Genomic DNA, 23,182 nt, shown 5'->3' with positions numbered 1-23,182 from the left:
TACGAATAGATTATAAAATGTACCTTTTTTTTAAAATAAAATACAATATAAAAAACAATATAAAGAACAATATAAAAAACACAAGGTAGATGAAAAAATACAATTTGAATAAAAACTTATGTGGCTTAAATACATTCCAAAGAATACTCCAAATATAGATATTATAGTTGAAAATAGAGGTACTTATTACTGTCTATTGGCGGCTTTGCAGGGCCCTTGCAAGTCGCCGATAATGTCCATATTGCACACTATGTTGAAAAAATGCAGTGCTCGTCCTCTATTTAATAGTGACTATATATAATTGGCTTATAGGTAACAATCTCCATTAGTGATAATATCATGTGGATATGGAAATGGAAATGGAAAGTTGGTGGAAATCCACCTCTCACCGATCGTGTAGCTTGTGTTTGGCAAAATTCTCAGTCACTACGGCCATAGATCAGGAGTGTGTATACAGATAATAGCTACCGTGCTCCTGTGTAGTACTTTCAACGTTGAGACAGTGGTCTCAAAGGCTGTTGAACTCAGGGATGTAAAAGATGTTCACTAGCCTCTGTCGCTGTGACCAGGTATTGGGCGTTTCTGCCGTGGTTGATGCAGTAATGAAGCTGTTAGTGAGTCTTCCAGTGTTTCATTCAAATTACCACTGGGGATTTAACATTGGAGACTGGTACAATAGATATTGTACAGTCATGGCCAAAAGTTTTGAGAAAGACACAAATATTATATTTTCACATGATCTGCTGCCCTCTGGTTTTTATGTGTGTTTGTCAGATGTTTTTATCACATACAGAAATATAATTGCAATCATATTAGGAGTAACAAAAGCTTATATTGACAGTTAGAATAAGTTAATGCAGCAAGTCAATGTTTGCAGTGTTGACCCTTCTTCTTCAGGACCTCTGCTATTCTCCCTGCCATGCTCTCAATCAACTTCTGGACCAAATCCTGACTGATAGCAGTCCATTCTTGCACAATCAGTGCTTGCATTTTGTCAGAATTTGTTGGTTTTTGTTTGTCCACCCGTCTCTTGATGATTGACCACAAGTTCTCAATGGGATTAAAATCTGGGGAGTTTCCAGGCCATGGACCCAAGATCTCTATGTTTTGTTCCCTGAGCTATTTAGTTATCACATTTGCTTTATGGCAAGGTGCTCCATCATGCTGTAAAAGGCATTGTTGATGGCCAAACTGCTCTTGGATGGTTGGGAGAAGTTGCTCTTGGAGGACATTTTGGTACTATTCTTTATTCATGGCTGTGTTTTTAGGCAAGATTGTGAGAGAGCCGATTCCCTTGGCTGAGAAGCAACCCCACACATGAATGGTTTCAGGATGCTGTACAGTTGGCATGAGACAAGACTGGTGGTAGCACTCACCTAGTCTCCTTCGAATAAGCTGCTTTCAAGTGTCCCAAACAATCGGAAAGGGGATTCATCAGAGAAAATAACTTTACCCAAGTCCTCATAAGTACACTCCCTGTACCTTTTGCAGAATGTCAGTCTGTCCCTGATGTTTTTTTCTGGAGAGAAGTGGCTTCTTTGCTGCCCTCCTTGAGACCAGGCCTTGCTCCAAGAGTCTCCGCCTCACAGTGTGTGCAGATGCACTCACACCTACCTGCTGCCATTCCTGAGCAAGCTCTGCACTGCTGGCAGCCTAATCCCGCAGCTGAAACACTTTTAAGAGACGGTCCTAGCGCTTGCTGGTCTTTCTTGGGCGCCCTGGAGCTTTTTTGGCAACAATGGAACCTTTGGAATTTTCGTGCTTATACCTTGAACCTCTCTCCTTGAAGTTGTTAATGATGCGATCGATTGTTGACTGAGGGGCAATCTTTCTAGCTGCGATACTCTTCCCCGTAAGGCTGCATTCCCACGTTCCATGACCCTAACGGATCACGGACGTGGAATGCATGTACCGGAGTCCCCCCGCGCCCGGAGATCATCTGTAATTAGACGCTGGGAGCGGGGGAGACTGTATTCATAAGCGCCGCGCTGTAATGAATCAGCCGCGTGGTGCTGTTACTACAGTGCAGCGCTTATGAATACAGTCTCCCCCGCTCCCAGCATCTAATTACAGATGCTGTCCGGGAGCGGGGGGACTCCGGTACATGCATTCCACGTCCGTGATCCGTTAGGATCACGGAACGTGGGAATGCAGCCTTAGGCCATTTTTGTGCAGTGCAATGATGACTGCACATGTTTCTTTAGAGATAACCATGGTTAACAGAAGAGAAACAATGATGCCAAGCACTAGCCTCCTTTAACCCCTTAAGGACAAAGCCTGAAATGGCCTTAAAGGGGTTGTCCGGGATTTTTCAATAAACTTGCATTGCATTGACCTCTGTGGATGTTGCATATTCTACATACACTTCTATTTTTTATTTAGAGCGCTTACTGTGTTCTGTCACATGACCACTCTGTCTGTGTTTTCTTTACCTTCTGTGATATCTTGTTCCCTTTCTGTTTCCTGTTCCTGCCAGTGAGGGAACAGTGAGTCATCAGGTGGGAGGGGTTATACAGCCACATTTCTTTAGCACCACCCCTAACATCTGACATCTGAGGCCCGAAGAAACTGCAGCAGTAAGGAGAGCACATACCCCCCAACTTTTGCAAAGAGCAAAGAGGGACATGTGCGCCACGGTCCCCATAGCCACGCCCCCATAGCAACCCTCCATAGCCACTCCCCTACAGTCACCACATGCTGCTGACTAAATAGTGCCCTATACAGTATCCAATCCCCGAAAAAATTCCCTATATAGTATCCAATCCCCCATATAGCGCCCCACATAGTATCCAATCCCCCATTATAGTGCCCCACATAGTATCCAATCCCCCATTATAGTGCCCCACATAGTATCCAATCCCCCACATAGTATCCAATGCCCCCATATAGTTCCCCACATAGTATCCAATGCCCCATATAGTGCCCCACATAGTAGCCTATGCCCCCATATAGTGCCCCACATAGTATCCAATCCCCCACATAGTATCCAATGCCCCCATATAGTGCCCCACATAGTAGCCAATCCCCATATAGTGCCCCACATAGTAGCCAATCCCCCCATATATGCTCCACATAGTATCCAATGCCCCATATAGTGCCCACATAGTAGCCAATGCCCCCATATATGCCCCACTTAGTAGCCAATGCCCCCCATATAGTGCCCCACATAGTAGCCAATCCCCATATAGTGCCCCACATAGTAGCCAATCCCCCCATATATGCCCCACTTAGTAGCCAATGCCCCCCATATAGTGCCCCACATAGTAGCCAATCCCCCATATAGTGCCCACATAGCAGCCAATGCACCCATATATGCCCCACTTAGTAGCCAATGCCCCATATAGTGCCCCACATAGTAGCCTAATGCCCCCACATAGTGCCCCACATAGTAGCCAATGCCCCCATATAGTGCCCCACATAGTAGCCAATGCCCCCATATAGTTCCCAATGCCCCCATATAGTGCCCCACATAGTAGCCTATGCCCCCACATAGTGCCCCACATAGTAGCCAATGCCCCCATATAGTGCCCCACATAGTAGCCAATCCCCCATATAGTGCCCCACATAGTAGCCAATCCCCCATATAGTGCCCCACATAGTAGCCAATCCCCCATATAGGGCCCCACATAGTAGCCAATCCCCCATATATTGCCCCACATAGTAGCCAATCCCACCATATAGTGCCCCACATAGTAGCCAATCCCCCATATAGCGCCCCACATAGTAGCCAATGCCTCCATTTGTGTGGCCCGACCAGAAAAACAATAAACCAGTAACTCACCTGTCCACCGGCCCCAGCAGCTCCTCTCCCGGCAGAGCGCGCACTCCCGTCATCCTCCGGGGCGGGCAGCGGGGTACAGAGACACTGACTGTGACGGAAGTGATTCATGATAGAGGCTACAGGTCACTTCCGGTACAGTCAGTGTCTGTATATCCCGCTGCCCGCCCCGGAGGATGACGGGAGTGCGCGCTCTGCCGGAAGAGGAGCTGCTGGGGCCAGCGGACAGGTGAGTTACTGGTTTATTGTTTTTTTGGTCGGGCCACATATAATGCGGGACACTGGGTGCCGTTCCGGGACCGCGGGACAGAACCCCGAAAACGGGACTGTCCCGCGGAATCCGGGACGGTTGGGAGGTATGAGAGCATGATAGACTGCAATTTCTGTACAGCACTGCAGCATAGGTTGGAGCTATAAACAGAAAATAATGGAACTATGAGGGGGTGATTTATCAAAACTTGAGGAACAGGGAAGCAGTTGCCCATAGCAACCAGTCAGATTCTAGGTTTCATTTTCCAAGGCCTTTTTAAAAAATGAAAGAAGCAATCTGAGTGGTTGCTATGGGTAACTGCTCCCCTGCACAGGCTTTGCTAAATCTTCCCTTATATTTTTACTATTGTACTGTAAAGATGTGAGTGTTAGGTCAGTGCTGCTGCTATGTGTAATATGAAGAGAAGAGAGGCTGCTGCTATATGTAATATGGAGAGGAGAGAGGCTGCTGCTGTGCGTAATATGGAGAGGAGAGAGGCTGCTGCTGTGTGTAATTTGGAGAGGAGAGAGGCTGCTGCACCTCATGTCAGTCACCATTCTATTTTTTTGCTGAGGTAAACTTGTAACAGAATCCTGCCTCATTGAGACCCTGCCCACCAGTAGGATGGCTACTGTAGTGTTTATGTAATCCAGGACTACAACTGCTAACATGTACATGTGGGCTGGGGGTTTGTAGTCCTACAACAGATAAAAGTGTGAAAAAACTAGTTGATTTGATAATATAAATAATTGGCAGACACTAAGCCACCATGCTGCTCAAAAGACACTAGTAGTAATACAGACATCTCCCTGCCTATGGGTAGAGTAGGAGGAGCTATATTCAGAGAGGAGGGGGCAGAGCTACAAGCTTGCAGCGCTGTGATGTCACTGCTGACCCCTGTGATCTGGAAATTCTTTATGTAAACAAACACGAATCCAAAAAGCAGCAACAGAGGAGGCGGCCCAGGGACACAGAGGCAAAAAAGGTTAGAGAAAACCACTAAGGGAAAGGGAAAGATTACAAATTATTCACATTTCCAATAAGAAAAAAATGTTGAACAACCTGTTTAAGGACAGGGCAAATTGTCACTTTTGCGTTTTCGTTTTTTTCCTCCTTGCCTTCTAAGACCCATAACCCTTTCATTTTTCCACCTACAGGGCAATGTGAGGGCTTGCTTTTTTCTGGAGCAAGTGTACTTTGTAATGGCATCTTTCAGTCTGCCATAAAATGAATGACAGAACCCCCAAAATATCACTTATGGGGTGAACTTGGGTCAAAGATTGTGATTCCCCAAATTCTTGGGGGACTCCATGTTTACGTAATGCACTTTACAGTAAAACTGGCATTTTTCCTTTATTCTATAGGTCGGTCTTAACACAGCGATATGCATGGTTACTAGGTTTTCGAACATTTTTATTAGCAGTAAAACATTTTTTTTTTTTTTTTTTTTTGCAAATAGGCATATTTAAAATGGCCCTAATGTGACTCCTATAGCGCTTTTATTTTTTCACCTACGGGGTCGAATGGGGTGTCATTTTTTGCGTCATGATTTCTAGTTTTTATTAGTAACATTTTTTTGTAGATCAAACGTATTGGTCACTTATTAATTTATTTTATACACGCTGTTCACCGTGGGGGAATAGTATTGTTTTATTTTAATAGATTGGACAATTACGCACGCTACGGTATATAATATGTTATTTAACTTTATTACTTTCTATGTGTTTTATGTTTAAAATGGGAAGGGGGGGGGGTGATTTTCACTTATTGTGGGAGGGGCTTTGGGGCATTTTGTAAAACTTTTATTGATTTTTTTTTACACTTTTATAGTTCCCTTAGAGAAATATCACATTCATATATTATATAAGTAACACTGATCCCTGCGATGCCATAGCATTGCAGGGATCAGTGTTATCTGTGATCTTCTGATTCAGCCTGCCTGTGGAGGATTGGAGGACTGCACGGAGAAAGGTAAGAGACCTCCGGCAGTCAGGAGCCCGCTTCATAGCCCGGGACCGCGCCAGGGGGTACATTTACGTCCTCTTGTGTTAAAGCCCAGGCAGTGAGGGCGTAAATGTACACCCTGTGTCGTTAAGGGGTTAAAGTGTCCAGTGGTGTCATTCTTACTTAATCATGACAGATTGATCCTTATCAACACGCACACCTGTGTTAATGGAGCAATCACTGAAACAATGTTAGCTGGTCCTTTTAAGGCAGGGCTGCAATGATGTTGAAATGTGTTTTGGGGGATAAAGTTCATTTTCTAAGCAAATATTGACTTTGCAAGTAATAGCTGTTAAGCTGATCACTCTTTATAACATTCTGGAGTATATGCAAATTGCCATTTTAAACACTAAAGCAGTAGACTTTGTAAAAATTAATATTTGTATCATTCTCAAAACTTTTGGCCATGACTGTAGTATATCCGCCACTAGTTGCAACGATTACACACGATTAAGAATAATGCTCTACTTTTTCCTCAGCAGTGAGTTGCAAATGAATGTTTTTAAGCCAAATGAATTGTTTTTATATTGTATTTTATTTTAAAAAAGGTACATTTTATCTATTTGTATGTATATGCTATAACATATATGCAGACTATTTATACATATGTTAAACATCCTAATAAATATTTAATAACTAGAGATGAGCGAACCTCGAGCATGCTCGAGTCCATCCAAACCTGATCGTTCATTTGATTAGCGGTGGCTGCTGAAGTTGGATAAAGCCCTAAGGCTACGGAGAAAACATGGATATAGTCATTGGCTGTATCCATGTTTTCCAGACAACCTTAGAGCTTTATCCAGCTTCAGCAGCCACCGCTAATCAAATGCCAAACGATCGGGTTCAGATGGACTCGAGCATGATCGAGGTTCGCTCATCTCTATTAATAAGCCATTTACTACTTATCATTTATACCACTTACTGTAAGGAGTTTTGCTAGAGAGCCTACTATTTCCACATATAGCAGCACTTACCCACAGATTCTATACGACAACCTCCAAAAACTAGTGTGACCAGTATATTTTCTCATCTGCTGCCAGTCTTCAGGGTTGCTTTATTATTTCTTAGTGCAGCCATATCCAAGCCCAGAATTTGGCGTGATGGTGCGATTAGGCAGCCTGAGAGGCATCCATGCATGCTGACCCTGCTGTTTCCTGTCCATTTCCGTGGTGTTTCCATCATTTTCTGAGGTTGAAAGGTTTTCACACAACCTTCCCTGGGCCGAGCTTGGGTCCCATGCAAAAATGCTCAAGTTTCCCATTGGCTTCAATGAGATTCGTTACTCAAAACGAGCACCCGAGTATCGGGAAATATTCGTCTCGCGTAACGAGCACCCGAGCATTTTAGTACTCGCTCATCACTAGCCAATATGCATGAAGGGTAGCTTCAAACACACCGTATCGCAGTGAATTTTCTGCTGCGGATACGCATCAGATACGCATCAGATTTGATGTAAATAACTGAACACAGCATCAAATCTGCACCATCAAATCGCCTACTGATCTGCTGCGCATCACTCGTGTGTGTTAGCATCCTAACTGACAGGGTGTGCAGCTAGTTGGTGGCACTGTGCTTAGAAGTGAAGAGGAGGAAAATCATTTTGTTGGACATTATCCCATGCACAATTCACATCCAATTATGATCACATTATTTTTCCAAAAAAATAAAATACACTTTTATTCAAGCATCCAAGCAACCACACATCTAAATATTTAATAGATGAAGAGTGTGTAGATTATTAGAATAAGAACACACAATGCATTAATAAAACATAAATCACTGTCAAAATGTTTTTTTTTTTGTTGTTTTTAATAGCTTTCCGACAAATTACAATAGTACTGAATAAATATCTGGGGATTCCTCTAATATGTCATGCTGTACAGTTCTGTCTTGTTTCTCACAAAAACAAATTTATTACAACATTTAATTCACCCAGGTAAGTATAAAACACACCATATAATTTCAGGTAATTGTCTTAAACAGCTTCAAATTGTCTAAAACCAATTCAATTATCAATGTACGCTAATATCTGATGATCAGCTCCATAACCAGTGATGTTTTAGTAGCACTGATTGCCAAGCTGCTGCCAAAAATTATTGGGCACCAATGTAGTTGATAAATTTGGCTTGATGACTTCTGCACAAAGCACAGAATTTTATGAACTATTCCAATTCATACTTATTTGCAGAACCAGATTCCCTTTTGTGTGCTAGTCTGGGGTAGGGTTAATCAGGGGTGTCTATTAGAAGACTGCACCCTACCTGTGCTCAACAATTTAAGAAAATACAGTGCCCATCCCTCACACTATTTTTTTTTTTTTTAAATCTGCATACTAATGTGGCCTGAGAGAAAGAGGCTGAAAGGACTGAAGCGAAGCTTCTCTTCCATGGCGATGTGTGCTCACAGAACATCTCAGCGTTGCAATGAGATGACGAGTTGTGTAAAACAAGAGGATTTCTAGTCAGTATACTGCCTGACAACTAAAGCTTCACAAGAGAGTAGTTATGAAGAGTGCAATTTGAAACCAGTTTGACATTAAGATCTTCAGCTTGAAGTGTCACTGTTGTGAAATTCTTTTTTGCAGAAATCAATAGTCCAGGCGATTTTAAGAAACTTTGTAATTGGGTTTATTAGCCGAAAAATGCATTTTTATCATGAAAAAGCAGTTTGAAGCTCTCCCCCCTGTCTTCATTGTTCTCCTATGAAGAGCTAAATAAAAGACCAAAACAGGACAACAAAGAGTTAATCTACAAATACCTCACCCTTTATCTCCTCTGACAGTCAGCACTGACCTCTCTGAGCTCTGATTACAGCGTTCACCCAGCTCCATGCCTGTAATCCTGTTATCTGCTTTCTGCTGTCGGCTAACTCCCTACTCCCTCCTCCCTCCCCTCTCCCTAGAACAGACTGGGTACGTCTGATGCAACAAGTCACAATTTCCTGATTTTTTGTAGTGGATGGAAAAGAGGAAGGAAGGGGGGGGGACCTGGAAAAAGGCTTTTTAAATGCAGATAATGGCATATTTGGCTAATAAACCCAATTACAAAGTTTCTTAAAATCACCTGGACTATTGATTTCTGCAAAAAAAGAATAAAAATACGACAGTGACTCTTTAAGGTCAAACTGGCACAATAACAGAGAAACTTCAAGGGCAAACAAACATTATAAGCGTGCATTCACACATACAGGATCTGCAGCAGATTTGATGGCGCAGATTTGAAGTTGCAGATTCAAGGCTAATCCAATCTGGACCATGAAATCTGCTGCGGATCTGCTGCAAATACAAATCTGCGCCATCAAATCTGCTGCAGATATTCTGTATGTGCGAACGTACCCTAAGGTAGATTTTGATATATATAAAAAAAAGAAAGGAAAGAAAAAAAAAAAACATTTAGGTGGGCAAAGTCTAAACATATATTAGGTAATTGCCTATGCTTTAATTTGCTAGAGATGTGTTCGTTAGCATGACATTTTTTATAGGCTGTTTAAATTCTGTAGCCAATCATAAAAAGCAATCCTGGATGCTTAAAGGGACTGTACCACCAGGCCCAGGCAGAAGCACGGGAGGCAGGCCCACCCACCATTAGTGGGAGGAAACCCTAGCCCCTCTATGATAGGGTTCCATTGATTCTAATGGAGTCATGTCATGGAGGGGCTGGGGTTTCTTCCCACTAAGGGTGGGTTGGCCCGTATCCAGTGCTTCTCCCTGGGCCTGGTGGTACAGTCACCTTAACACTTACTTAGCATGGATACAGCCCATGACTAACATGCTGAGCTTTCTGTGTTTTGTGAAACCGTAGTTTTAGGCCCCCTTCACACGTCCGGAAAAACCATCTGACGGACGGATTTCCGGACCCATAGACTTTAATTGGTCACGGACACCCTTCCGGATTTTTCCGGAAGGGTGTCCGTTCCGGAAAATTGATCCGGAAAAAATAGGACATGTCCTATTTTTGTCCGGAATTCCGGCCCGGACGCCCCCATAGAAGTCTATGGGAGCGCCGGAATCACGGGCACTTTCCTGATGTGCATCAGGAAACTGCCCGTGATTCCGGATAAGTGAGAGCCTCTCAGCACAGCCCGGACCTTCAGCGGCAAACACCCCCCCCCCCCGGACCTTCAGCGGATGCCCCCCCCCTCCCCGGTCTTCAGCGGCACCCCCCCCCCCCTCCCGCACCTTCAGCAGATGCCCCCCCCCCCCCCCTCCGGGTCCGGACCTTCAGCGGCACCCACCCCCCGGGTCCGGACCTTCAGCGGCACCAACGACCCTCTCCCCCCCGCCCCCTCCCCGGAGCAGCAGCGGCCATCGACGAATCCGGCCCCCAAGACCTGCAGCGCCGACCCCAAGTCCAGGCAGGTGAGATCACCCCCGTCCTAAGGCTCCCACCATGTCCTACAGATGGGAGTTGTACTTCTGCAGCCTGTGGTCATCCAGGTTGCAGAAGTACAACTCCGATCATGCCCTACAGTCAGGTCATGATGGAGTTGTACTTCTGCAACCTGGGTGATCACAGGCTGCAGAACTACAACTCCCATCATGACCTGACAGTAGGGCATGATAGGAGTTGTACTTCTGCAACCTGGATGGTCACAGCTTGCATAACTACAACTCCCATCATGCCCTACAGTCAGATCATGATGGGAGTTGTAGTTCTGCAGCCTGTGATCACCCAGGTTGCAGAGGTACAATTCCCATCATGTCCTTCTGACAGGTCATGATGGGAGTTGTACTTCTGCAGCCCTTGGCCATCCAGTTTGCAGAAGTACAACTCCCATCATGCCCTACTGTCAGGTCATGATGGGAGTTGTACTTCTGCAGCCTGTGGTCATCCAGGTTGCAGAAGTACAACTCCTATCATGCCCTACTGTCAGGTCATGATGGGAGTTGTAGTTCTGCAGCCTGTGATCATCCAGGTTGCAGAGGTACAACTCCCATCATGACCTGTCAGCAGGGCATGATGGGAGTTGTAGTTATGCAAGCTGTGACCATCCAGTTTGCAGAACTACATCTCCCATCATGCCCTACTGACAGGTCATGATGGGAGTTGTACTTCTGCAGCCCGTGGCCATCCAGTTTGCAGAAGTACAATTCCCATCATGCCCTACTGTCAGGTCATGATGGGAGTTGTAGTTTTGCAGCCTGTGATCACCCAGGTTGCAGAAGTACAACTCCCATCATGACCTGTCAGCAGGACATGATGGGAGTTGTAGTTATGCAAGCTGTGACCATCCAGTTTGCAGAACTACATCTCCCATCATGTCCTATTTTTTCTTCTGATCAGGAAATCCTGACGGCTTTTCCTGATGGTAAAAACGGATAACTGTCAGGAAATCCTGATACTTTCCTGATGCCATTTGAGGCCTCCTGATCATGATTTTCTGACAGTAAAAACTGACACGGACGTGTGAATGGGGCCTTACTCATCTCTATTTAAAACATGTTGGGATTTAATGTAAAAACATTAAACAAATGTGATGTGTCAAAGTTGTAAAAAACAAACAAAGAACATATAAAGTGCTCTAGACATCACAAGCCTAATCCCACATACCCTTGAATCCAAGATATGTACAAACTTGAGAAAGGAAAAAAGTTTATTTTCATTTTTCTCTTTATTGTAAGGGTGTGTGAAATGCAGCTTGTAATGCAACAGTATTAAAGGGATAGTTGCTATGACATTTCATGACAAGTTATATTTTACCCTTTTCATTTTTTAAGTTCGGTGACATGATTAAATCCAATATTTCATTTGGACCCCATTCAAAATAAAATATAAGCTGCTTGTTATGGATTTTTTGGTAACAGAGGACATAAGTGCTCTAGGGGGGAAAAAAAAGAAACATCCACTTTTTAAGTACTTTGGCAAGTGTTGCCCTAAACACATTGAATTTGTCCTGGCTATAAAACAAGTGCTGGGGAGTACAACCCTGTACCCAATAAGTTAATGTGAACATGTAATCTCTCAGCAGAGCCAAAGCTTCCAATTCATTCTGAGTACAGCATTATGTTGGCTGCTGAGGGTATGTTATATGAAAGCATTATCATGCAGTTTGCATTACGGAAGGGAAAAACCGAAAATAGTGCTTAAGATGTATATACAAATGATAAAATGTGAGTTATGCCCCAGATTTCTTGCCCGAGTAAAAATGTGATCAGAGTACAGCACAAACACAGGATAGCAACAACCGGCAGACATATCTCCTCAATGGAAACTTCTATTAACACCTGACATGTCTTTAGGCAGCCAGACAATAGAAACTGGAGACAGGGTCTTCCTTCTTCACCCTGGAGCTATGTCTAATACGGGAGACATTGCTTCAGAAGCTTGCTTTAGTGCTGGCAATTCATTTCATACAAAGATTTAGGTTTCTTTTCTTCAAATTCATAATCTAAAGGGAAAGTTATTAATAAGTTTACGGCACATAAATACAACAATATAACAAAAATTATGTATAAAACAAGTGGCAACAGTGAAGGACTGGTTACCTAGTCAAGCTACTTCTCCTGATGAAGGGCTTCGATAAACGCTTCAAGTTTTTCCTGGATTTCTCGTACTTTTTCTAACAAGAGACACAAGAAAACATTGTAGAAGGATTCACATACTTTTCTAAGAAACATGTTTGCATATGTGGACAGCATGTAACGTTCTATGAATTGTACTTGAGGTCTAGAATAATAATTCTCTGCTGCTCAGAAGACAGGGACAATTAGATCTGGTCACTCGCAAGTACATTTCATCATATGTGAACCAAAATATTAGACCGTTTTGGAAGAGAAAAAGGCTTCTTGAAGGGGCTTGAACGTGCAGAAAACAACACTGAACGCTTAAAATTACATCTCTGACCAGCACCTGTTCCTCTACATTACAGAATGGATGACTATGAACAATCACTAATCCTTGACTTCTCTTTTAACATAATATCCTTATTCTCCACATCAGTGATGGAAATTCATACCAGTCAATCTAAAATGAGTAACCCTAAAGATTTAGATTGAGGTTGAGTATCAAACATATAAAAAATCTATTATTAAACCTCAAAGAATAAAGAGCCCCAAGTCCAAATTGAAATCCTCTTGCTACAGTCATGCTTTACTTTCTCTCCAATCAATGAATATCAGTAAAATCGAATGAAGGCCATATACAATTAATTTTAGTTAAAAACCATGAGATATGTTAAAATATTCAAACTACAATACTCGACTGTCTAATGGAAAAAACTAACTTAGGCGCCCAGGTTACCCCTTTACAGTTAAAATATACACAAATAACAGGAACCTGACTGCAGCATAATTCAAGAGAAATGGCTTGCAACATGCTATAGGTCATTTATCATGTATTTAATCCTGCCTGTGCAGGATCAGGATCAGAATCTATGGGCAATTCAGCATAGTTGTCCTTTGGTGTGACTGCAAAGCCACAAAAAAAAGCAGCAAGTTGGCAACTATGCTGGATCGCCAGATATATGTGAACCAGGTTTTAGCTTTACCAGCTTTAATGTCAAGAGTTCCCACAATACACTGTGCACTTGGAGAAGGGAATATGCAAGTTAAAAGTGGTATAATAGCTTTAGCATAATAATATATATTTTACTTATAAAACAGTTGTTTGTATTTTATTCTGATTTGGGCAATAGGTGAATACAGGTGTGGCTGTCAGCAGTTTACTGGTGTAAATCAATAAAACAAGAACAACTATAATGTTTGGCCTCACCATGTTTCTGAGACTGCATCAATTGATATTCGAACATACAAACATTAGTGTAAAAAAAAAAAAAAAGTGCCCCTTTGCTCATGCCCTCAAACTCCCCATGAGTGGTCTTCTGCAGTGTGTAGTACATCCTGCACCTTTCTGCTTCCCAAATGAATGGCAGAAAAGATATTTGCTGACCTATTGCTTAATACTCCTACACCTAAACACACGTGACAGGGGGGGGGGGGGGGGGGGGGGAAGAAAAAGCCGCCAAGGCTCCTTCAAAATTATTTATCACTTCTGCTATTTGGATAGAAGAAACAGAAAAGATAAAAAGAGTAGAAAATACCATTTTAGTAGATAAAAGAACAACGACACAGACTACTGAGCAAACGTCCTCTACAAGAACAAGTTCCAGGTCTTATTGCTAAAAGAGGAAGATAGATACCACCCACATGATAGCAAACAGCAGCTGGCTGGTACAAGGAGCATCCAGTGCTTATCTTTTACTGGCGGCATGATGAATTGCAATAGTTCTGAAACCCACGCATGAAATTTAGTACTATAAAGGTGTGTGACAATGGTACCACACTTTAATCACTCCTTAAAAGAGATTTCATATGATAATACTGAATATACTTCCCACAGTGATAATAGTAGCACACAGAGCTCATCTTAAAAGAAAAGTCCAGGCAAAATAATTTTAAGATATGTTACTGCCCAACAAAAGTTATGAAAATTACTAATAGACACTTATGGGAGACACACTTGTAGTGCATTTTCTCTGCACTTACTACAGCATGGCGTGTTCAGGTCTCTGTAAAGTTGGTGATGTCACGTCACAAACTGTCGGCTCCTGCTGCAGTGGTGGGACAGACTGGGGCAGCAGGAGTCAGCAGTTTATGTGACGTGACATCACCAACTTAATAGAAACCTGAATACGCCATGCTGTAGTAAATGCAGGGAAAATGCACAATAGGTGCGTTTCCCATAGTAAGTGTCTATTAGTAATTCTCATAACTTTTGTTGGGCAACAAGATATCTTAAAATTATTTTACTTCCTCTTTAAAAAGATCTGCTATAGTCACTGCTGCCAAAAAAATTACATTCAAAGACATATGTAGTAAGAAGGCTGGATCTCACAGATTTCTGTGGTAGTGTACATGGTGTGCTGATATCTACGAAAGGGGAGGGGGGAGTGCTGGCCTGTGCAGGGACATGTAGTGCACACCACAAGAGTTAAACCATTAGCCATGATGATTTAGCTAACTAGACTGCTCAAAAAAAAAAAAAAAAAAAAAAAAAACACTTTATAACTCCAAGTAAATCAAATATCTGTGAGATCAAACTGTCTACTTAGGAAGCAACACTGACTGATCAATTTCACATGCAATTAGCAAGACACACTCAATAATGGAGTAGTTCTGCATGATGTCAGACACAACACAACATAACCACGGATCACTTCTCAGTACCTATGCTTTCTGGCTGATGTTTTGGTCACTTTTGAATGTTGGTGGTACTTTCACACTCGTGGTAGCATGGACTCTACAACCCACACAAGTGGCTCAGGTAGTGCAGCTTATCCAGAATGGCACATCAATGCAAGCCATGGCAAGAAGGTTTGTTGTGTCTGCCAGCTTTTAGTGTCCAGAGACGCTACCAGGAGAAAGCAATCATGTTTATCAAATCCTGGATAGCTACTTTAACTGTTGGGCCTGGTTTGGCAACAGCTTAAAGTGTCACTGTCACTTCACAAAACTTTTCACATATCATAATGACATGTCAAAAGTTTTGATTGGTACCGATCAGGAGATAGAGCGGGTAGAAGACAGGCAGCAGCACGTCCTCTCCCGACTCTGTGTTACATGATCAGTCGGGCTCCATAGAGCTTTATTGTAAGTCCGACTAATGACGTGACGCTGCAGCACATCTTTTCCCAGCTCGATCAATCAGACCTGTACCAATCAAAACTTTTTACATGTCTCTATGACATGTCAAAGTTTTGTGAAGTGACACTTTAACTACAATATTGTTTTACCAAAAGGAACCTTTAGAACTACTAGTAGAAAGCTCTGGACTATATTACAGACTATAGTTCAAATGTCTGGAAACTCACGTCTCTATGCCCACCTGCAAAATCATCTGGCACTATAAACAAGACAACTCCCTTTAACCGCCGATACGCCTTTTTATGGCGTTCATTAAGGGTCCTTATATTAGGCCACCACCTTTTTAAAGGGGTAGTGCGGCGTTTAACATTTATTCACTAAATAACACACATTACAAAGTTATACAACTTTGTAATATGTGTTTTTAAGTGAATGGCCCCCTTCCTTGTGTTCCCCCCACCCCGGAAGTGTAGTGCATTATACTTACGTATTTGCTGTCAACCACGGCCGCCATCTTGGGTCGACGACGTCATCTTTGGGGGCCGGACCGTTCCAGACGTCCCTCAAGGCAGCCCCCCTCTGCCGCATCATCAGCTGCTCTGCCGCGATTGGCTGAGCATAGTTGTATAACTTTGTAATGTGTGTTATTTAGTGAATAAATGTCAAACGCTGCACTACCCCTTTAAGGCAGGCACAGAATAAGGAATTGCGGACTCCTGCTGTATCTACCAAGAACAGAGAATTCTCCATCACAGCACAGGCTCAAGGCAGACTGTAATACAGTGCATTAGATGACTAGTGCAGCATATTACAGTTATTGCACAACATGGAGAGAAAGGAACGGCTGCACATCCCATCTATGGCTGACACTAATGCCGCTAGTGACCTGCACGTGGTACACGGGGCTATTATGGTTTGATCAAATTATATACAGACACCCTGGTGTTGAATTTTAAAATAGGCCTAGCGGCATTAGTATCAGCCATAGATGGGATGTGCGTTCCTTTCTCTCCATGTCGTGTTTTACAGTACTCTCTTTTCTGAACAGCTTGCACTCCTTTATAAGAACCACATCACCAAAATTAGCAGGATGTCTGTGCTCACATGTCAGTATCTTATGCCTTCCCCATTCTGTGTGAGCAGTAGTGGTGAGTGTAATACCTTATTCATACTTGTGTTTGGGGCGGCCTTCCCTGCCGGTGGTGCTAGCCGGGTTCTGGTGGGGCATTTTGGGTTTGGTCCTGTGACATTAGGGTGCAGGGCCATTCCATGGCCTCCCTTCCCTGCATGTGCACGCTTTGCAGGGTTGGCGGTCACTTACCGACACGGTGTGGAGTTAGCGTAGGGACCCGTGTAAACCAGGGGACCTGCACGTGGGCTATTATGGTTTGATCAAATTATATACAGACACCCTGGTGTTGAATTTTAAAATAGGACTAGCGGCATTAGTATCAGCCATAGATGGGATGTGCAGCCGTTCCTTTCTCTCCATGTCGTATATTACAGTTATTGCCACGTTCGTTACGACCTGAACAATAACATTTCAAGATTTATACCACACAATGAACGCCATAAAAAAAACTAATAAATTAAAAAAAATAGGATTTCTGAATTTGTCCCCCCACCTCCAAAATAATGGTTAAAAAAAAAAAAAAAAAAAAAAAAAGAAGAAGATCTAAAAAGTCATACATATTCCACAATGGTACCAATAAAAAGTACAACTTGACCTGATAAAATAAGCTCTCATATGGCTAAGTCTATGGAAAAATAGAAAGGTTACACCGCTTGTAAGGCGACTGTAGGTAAAAAAAAAAAAAAGAATGTATGCTGTGGAAAGGGGTTAATAAATTCTACAATTAAAACATGGTAATAATAATAATAATAATAAATAACCCTTGAATTAGCAAATGTAAGTGTAGAATGCGCTAAGAACAAAACAAAATATAAAATTAAGTATTATTTTGTGCTATCTGTCATATCTTATCCACAACATTACCAACCTAAGAACCAAAACTAGGTAGGTCCTAAGAATAAATGAGAGAGAAAGAAACCACCCAGGCTGCCCCAAATGAGACAGATGATTATTTATCACCTGGAATGAAAGATTTATATAGGGGAGGGCATCTACTGGTCTCTAAGTAAAGTACAACAGATGGGGAGTGAATGGGCAGTCAAAGCTCCCTTGTGTGAAGTATGCATGCTATAACCACAAGAATAGGGGTCAAGATTGTCTGAGCATGGCTAGGTGCTGGAGAGAAGCTTTCTACCATCTTTACAGCAGACACCACTCACACCGCTCTTAAATTGCTATAAATATTTTTGTCCTCAGTGTCTTTAGTGCCTACTCCAGGGAAACACCAAGTACGTTTAAATAAGGGCCGTTTATATTGTCTGCCCACAAGAGATAACTGCTAAGGCAATCCTTCAGGTTTGTTCAATACTTATGGTAGTGGGTAGTATGGGTAAAAGGGACAACTGCAAATTGGCTCCCTTGGCTGAGACCGGGCTTCACTATCAAGCATCCAAGGAGTTGTCTGGTTTGGGAAACTGTTCTAATATCATATCAAACTTTTGCACTAATAGGGAAAGTGTTCTGTTCACTGTCTGCTAAAGTGCAGGGTCCCTGTCTGTATAGGGCATTGGCACACAGGAGGAACTATAAGCAAAGACTGTCAGCCCTGTATTTCCACTGCTTTCCCATGTTAGAAGTAGTAAGGGAACTGTAATGACACATTGATCCAGTTCAATAATCACACATCTAAGGATTTCCTGTCTGGGTATCCTCTTCTATTCTCTGCCCATTCCCAATCTTAGCAAACTGGTCTGCATGTACAAAGTTGTGGTAAAAGAAGGTGTGGGGAAAATGTGTGGGCAATTTATTTTGGTAAATTATCTGTATATAAGCCAATCACGTTAGCCATACAGATATACTTTCTAACTGCCGATGGCCTGTGCAGCTGGAATGTGTGTACATCACGGCATTTAAGTGCATAAATGACAGGAGTAGCTACACACTGCGGGGGTTCTGATTACTTTCCCTAAAAGCCAGGGGACTCATACTTACCTCTTGTTCTGTCCCACGGGTGATCTGCTCCTAGAGTCTTCCTCAAGCTGACTCTAGTAGCAGAGTGACGATCTAACCGAAAAATGCTGTGCAATGACACAGCATTGACCAGTATACACCTTGCTTTTAACCTCTTCAGGACCGGCCTAATTTTCGTTTTTGCGTTTTCGTTTCTTCCTCCTCGTGTTTAAAAGGCAATAGCTCATTCTGTCACCTACAGACCCACATGAGCCCTTATTTTTTGCGCCACTAATTGTATGACAGACTTAATTTTTCCATAAAGTTTGCTTTGAAACCAGAAGAAAATTATATGCGCGGTGAAATTGAAAAAAAAAAAAGGAATTTGTTTTCATTTTGGGGGGTTTCGTGTTTACGCCATTCGCCCTATGTTAAAACTGACATGTTATATACGTTCCTCAAGTCGGTACAATTCCAATGATTTGTAATTTATATGACTTTTATTTTATCTGACTGCTTTTAAAAAATTAAAAACCTTTAAAAAAAAAAAAAAAAAGAAAAAAAAAAGGAGAAAACTAAATTTGTTTAAAATTGCTCTATTCCCAGCCTTATAACGCTTTTATCTATGGGGCTGTGTTAGGTGTCATTTTTTGCACCATGATTGGTTCTTTCTATGGGTACCTTGCTTGTTTATATGCGACTTTATGATCACTTTTTATTACAATTTTTCTGGATTTGATGTGACAAAAAATGCACAATTTTGCACTTTGGCGGTTTTTTTGTGCCGTTTACCGTGCAAGATCAGGAATGTGATAATGTACTATCAGGTACATTCGCTTTAAGAATGATGCCAGCGCGGTGAAGCCAGTGTCACAGAACTTTTTTTTTTTTTTAATGGTGGCCCGCTTCTTGCATATGGCGTTGTTCTATTCATGGGCACTGGGCTGGGGGTCAAGCACTTGAGGCGGGCCATCCCGCCCCCAGTGGGAGGAAAACCCCTCGCCTCTATTATAATCAATGGAGCCGCGTCATAGAGGGGGGCAGGGGTTTCCTCCCACTGGGCGTGTGTCAGGAACACAGGTAGGTCACATACCACGCAGTCCCCATGGCAAGAGCTAAAGAGGTACACCACCTGCCCTAGCTAATACCACCTGGCTATTCTGGGTTACCACACACTAGCCGATTACTGGCCAAAGGAGCATTTTCAGATACCTGGCCTGTGTAAAAGGGGCTTAAGTCTGTGGGCTTTGGCAGGGACAGATTACATGTACCCTGAGCCCCAGGCTGTCCGCACAACCGACTGTGAAAAGGGACATTTGACACCGTTGATGTTTTGACATATGGTTTTACTTGCTGTAAACGCGAAAGCAAAAAAGATAGCTGATCCAGAAAGTAAACAGAGCCCAAAATACCAGTATTACCAAAATACTATTATACAAGAGGAAAATATTACCACAGGCGCAGCTAAAGGCTTGTGGGTCCTGGTGCAAAATACCCCCCGAAAAGAATAAAAAAATCAGAAGCAGTCAGGGGCAGAATAAACACACAGGAGAGCCACAGGCTGCAAAAGTACAACTCCCATAATGAACTGTCAGCAAGGCATAATGGGGGGTTGTAGTTTTTCATCCTGGAGACCCACAGGCTGCAAGGCTACAACTCCAATCACAGACTGTTAAAAGGACATGATGGGGGTTGTAGTTCTGCTGTCTGGAGAGCCACAGGTTGGAGAACACAGTCCATATTAGTGTGCCCCCAGGTAATCATTTCACCTCTCCAGGCTCCTGCTGTGCTCCGGCCTCTTCTAGTCTGGTCCAGATAATGTGTAATGGAGGCAGAGCTAATCACTGCTCTGCCGGCATTACACAGAAGTACCATGTGAAAGGACAGGGAGCACAGGCCTCCTCCTGCCACTTGGCTATTTAATTGTATGAGCAATGTGCTGAAACAGCTAAATATAAGAAGAGAAATGCTCACTGCATTTCTCCCGAAACGGCTATCATCCTCACAGCCAATTGAGGAGAACTGCTCTGCAGTGCAGTACATCATTCAGGGTCCCAAGCAAAGGATCGGAGAATCCTCCAGTGATGTGTTACATTTCTGCAACATAGCGCTGCAGTGCGGCACATGGTAGTGTGGATGGTTTGGATGGCCATGGGCCACCTGAAGCCTCAGGCCCCAGACGTCCTCCCAAACTACCCACATTATAATCTGCCCCTGGGTTTGGGACAGATAAAAGAGCCAAAACGTGAGTGAAAAAGTATGCCTGGAAAAGAAGTACTTCTTCTGCAAAGTGCCAAATGGGGGAAACTCCCTGGTCACTGGGTTGACCAGATCATTTGAACAAACCAGCTATGAACCAAGGAAGAAACAGACAAGGTATTTGTAAAACAGGAGTGACCACCAGCTTAAACTTGGAAGGGCACTAAGACCATATTCATAAGGTAATCATTATTGTGGCCAAAAAATTAAGAAGAAAAAAAAAAAAAAGAAAAATGTGATGAGCTGATTGTTTGTCCATAAAAAAACACAGGGGTAAACAGGGGCTACCCATAATTTCTGTCCATTTTGGAAGGTTGGCAGTAAGATCCAGGCTGGAAGGAGCTGGAAGTGTGCCAGGAAGCCGTATTTTGTTATATATGGCAAACAGGACATGCTAAATGACAGAGGGGTGGTTACAAGCAAGCACAGTATTTAATGGCATTTACAGAGTCAAATAAAGTTTAAGAATAGTGATTGAATCTTGCAAAGAGTGACACTCGGAACAACAACAGATAAGGGTGGGAGGATGGAAACCTTAATAACATTAACTGTGCAATGCTGCAAATTTTACCATAGCTTTTCTTTTCCATGTTGTGCGGCCTACAGGATGTCAAGCCTGGAATGACCTTTAACGTTAGTGAGATGGTCTGAGCAAAGAGACAGCAGACAGAATACATGCATGTTATTACATGCATGCTCCACTCACAAACAACTCGTCTGTCTAACTTTAGAAAGTTAATGAGTCAAAGGGTCCTGGGCAGCTGACACCCTGTGCTTACAATCCCTAGCCAAGAAGATCACAATAGTTTTCTTTATATCCAGTCTCAAAAAGTAGTCACAAGCTGGCCGTTGCTGGTCACATGTCATAATGAGCAGTTTTATAGTACTAGTAGCATGTACTGTGACCAGGGGCTGACCCCAGTCATTAATAATATGGTTAGATACTAAGCCTTCCACGTGGTTGTGGCAACCCAATGAGTCAGCAAAGAATGGACACATCTTTCTTAAATTAAAGTAAAGCTCTACTTCAGGTTACAGCCACACGTAGCATATTTGCTCTGGAATGAGCAATGTTTACAGAGGTAGTAAAGTGGATCATGGTGCAAAAAATAAGCCTCAAAACAGCTCTATGGCTGGGTTCACACTACGTATATTTCAGGCTGTATTTGGTCCTCAAGTCAGGTCCTCATAGCAACCAAAACCAGGAGTGGATTGAAAACACAGAAAGGCTCTGTTCACACAATGTTGAAATTGAGTGGATGGCCGTCATATAACGGTAAATAACTGCCATTATTTCAATATAACAGCCGTTGTTTTAAAATAACAGCAAAAATTTGCCATTAAATGACAGCCATCCACTCAATTACAACATTATGTGAACAGATCCTTTCTGTGTTTTCAATCCACTCCTGGTTTTGGTTGCTATACAGCCTCACAAATACAGCCTCAAATATACTGTGTGTGAACCCAGCCTATAGGTGGAAAAAAAAGTATTATGGCTCTTAGAAGGTGAGAAGCAATAAAAGTGCAGCATTACTTGAGTGAATGAGTTTTGTTCATGAAGGGGTTAAGATCAACAACAAAAAAGGAGAGCAAACACAAGCACAGATGGTTCAAAAGCCAAATACAAGAAAATACAAAAAAAAAGACAAGAGGAGTGACAAAAACCATACAACTAAGTCCTGATCTAATCAAGTGCTGACCCACAGCGCTATAGAGTGTGGGAAACCTTTCCCTCATATACTGTATAATCCTATAAACAGTACCTGCCCACCAATATAGCAAAGTGTGTCAGCCTCTTCACAGCCCCTTCGGGAACTGTAAGGGTGCGTTCACAGGTACAGGATCTGCAGCAGATCTTTAGCAGATTTGATGGTGTAGATTTGATGCTGTGTTCAGTTATTCAGACCAAACCTGCTGTGGATCTGCTGCAGATGCGCAGCAGAAAATCCGCTGCGATATGGTGTGTGTGAAGCTACCCTAATTAAGAACATACAGTACACGGGGGAACAGGACCCTGCTCTGTGCGACATTGCTTCATCAGAGCAGGGGATCGGGAACTGCAGGGCATGGACGTCCAGTTAGTGACGCAAACATTGGTGGCAGCAGGCAGGTCTGTGTCACCCCTCACTGCTGCCACTCAACGCAAGTGGCTATATAATGAAAAAACGATACATTTATATTAATGAAGTTATACTACTAAGTAATATAACGTTATAAAAGCAATGTATTATTTTTTTTTTAGTTTATGGAGTACTCCTTTATCTGCAGCAGTATATCCACTATACC

General features: G+C 42.7%; 1 protein-coding gene across 1 annotated transcript in view; it reads right to left on the bottom strand.

Annotated features, from left to right (window-relative positions):
- Positions 1 to 11,623: 11,623 nt before the first annotated feature.
- OPA1 (OPA1 mitochondrial dynamin like GTPase) overlaps positions 11,624 to 23,182 on the bottom strand; it is a 106,918-nt gene continuing 95,359 nt past the window's right edge. Inside the window, 2 exon segments of the mRNA XM_069975060.1 lie at positions 11,624 to 12,419; positions 12,517 to 12,590. Coding sequence (XP_069831161.1) covers positions 12,526 to 12,590 — 65 coding nt within the window. The 3' untranslated portion in view covers positions 11,624 to 12,419; positions 12,517 to 12,525.

The sequence above is a fragment of the Dendropsophus ebraccatus genome, chromosome 6 (assembly GCF_027789765.1).
Source record: "Dendropsophus ebraccatus isolate aDenEbr1 chromosome 6, aDenEbr1.pat, whole genome shotgun sequence".
NCBI classification, from domain to species: domain Eukaryota; kingdom Metazoa; phylum Chordata; class Amphibia; order Anura; family Hylidae; genus Dendropsophus; species Dendropsophus ebraccatus.
The sequence above is the reverse complement of the archived record's forward strand: the minus strand, read 5'-3'. Positions and strand labels throughout refer to the sequence as shown.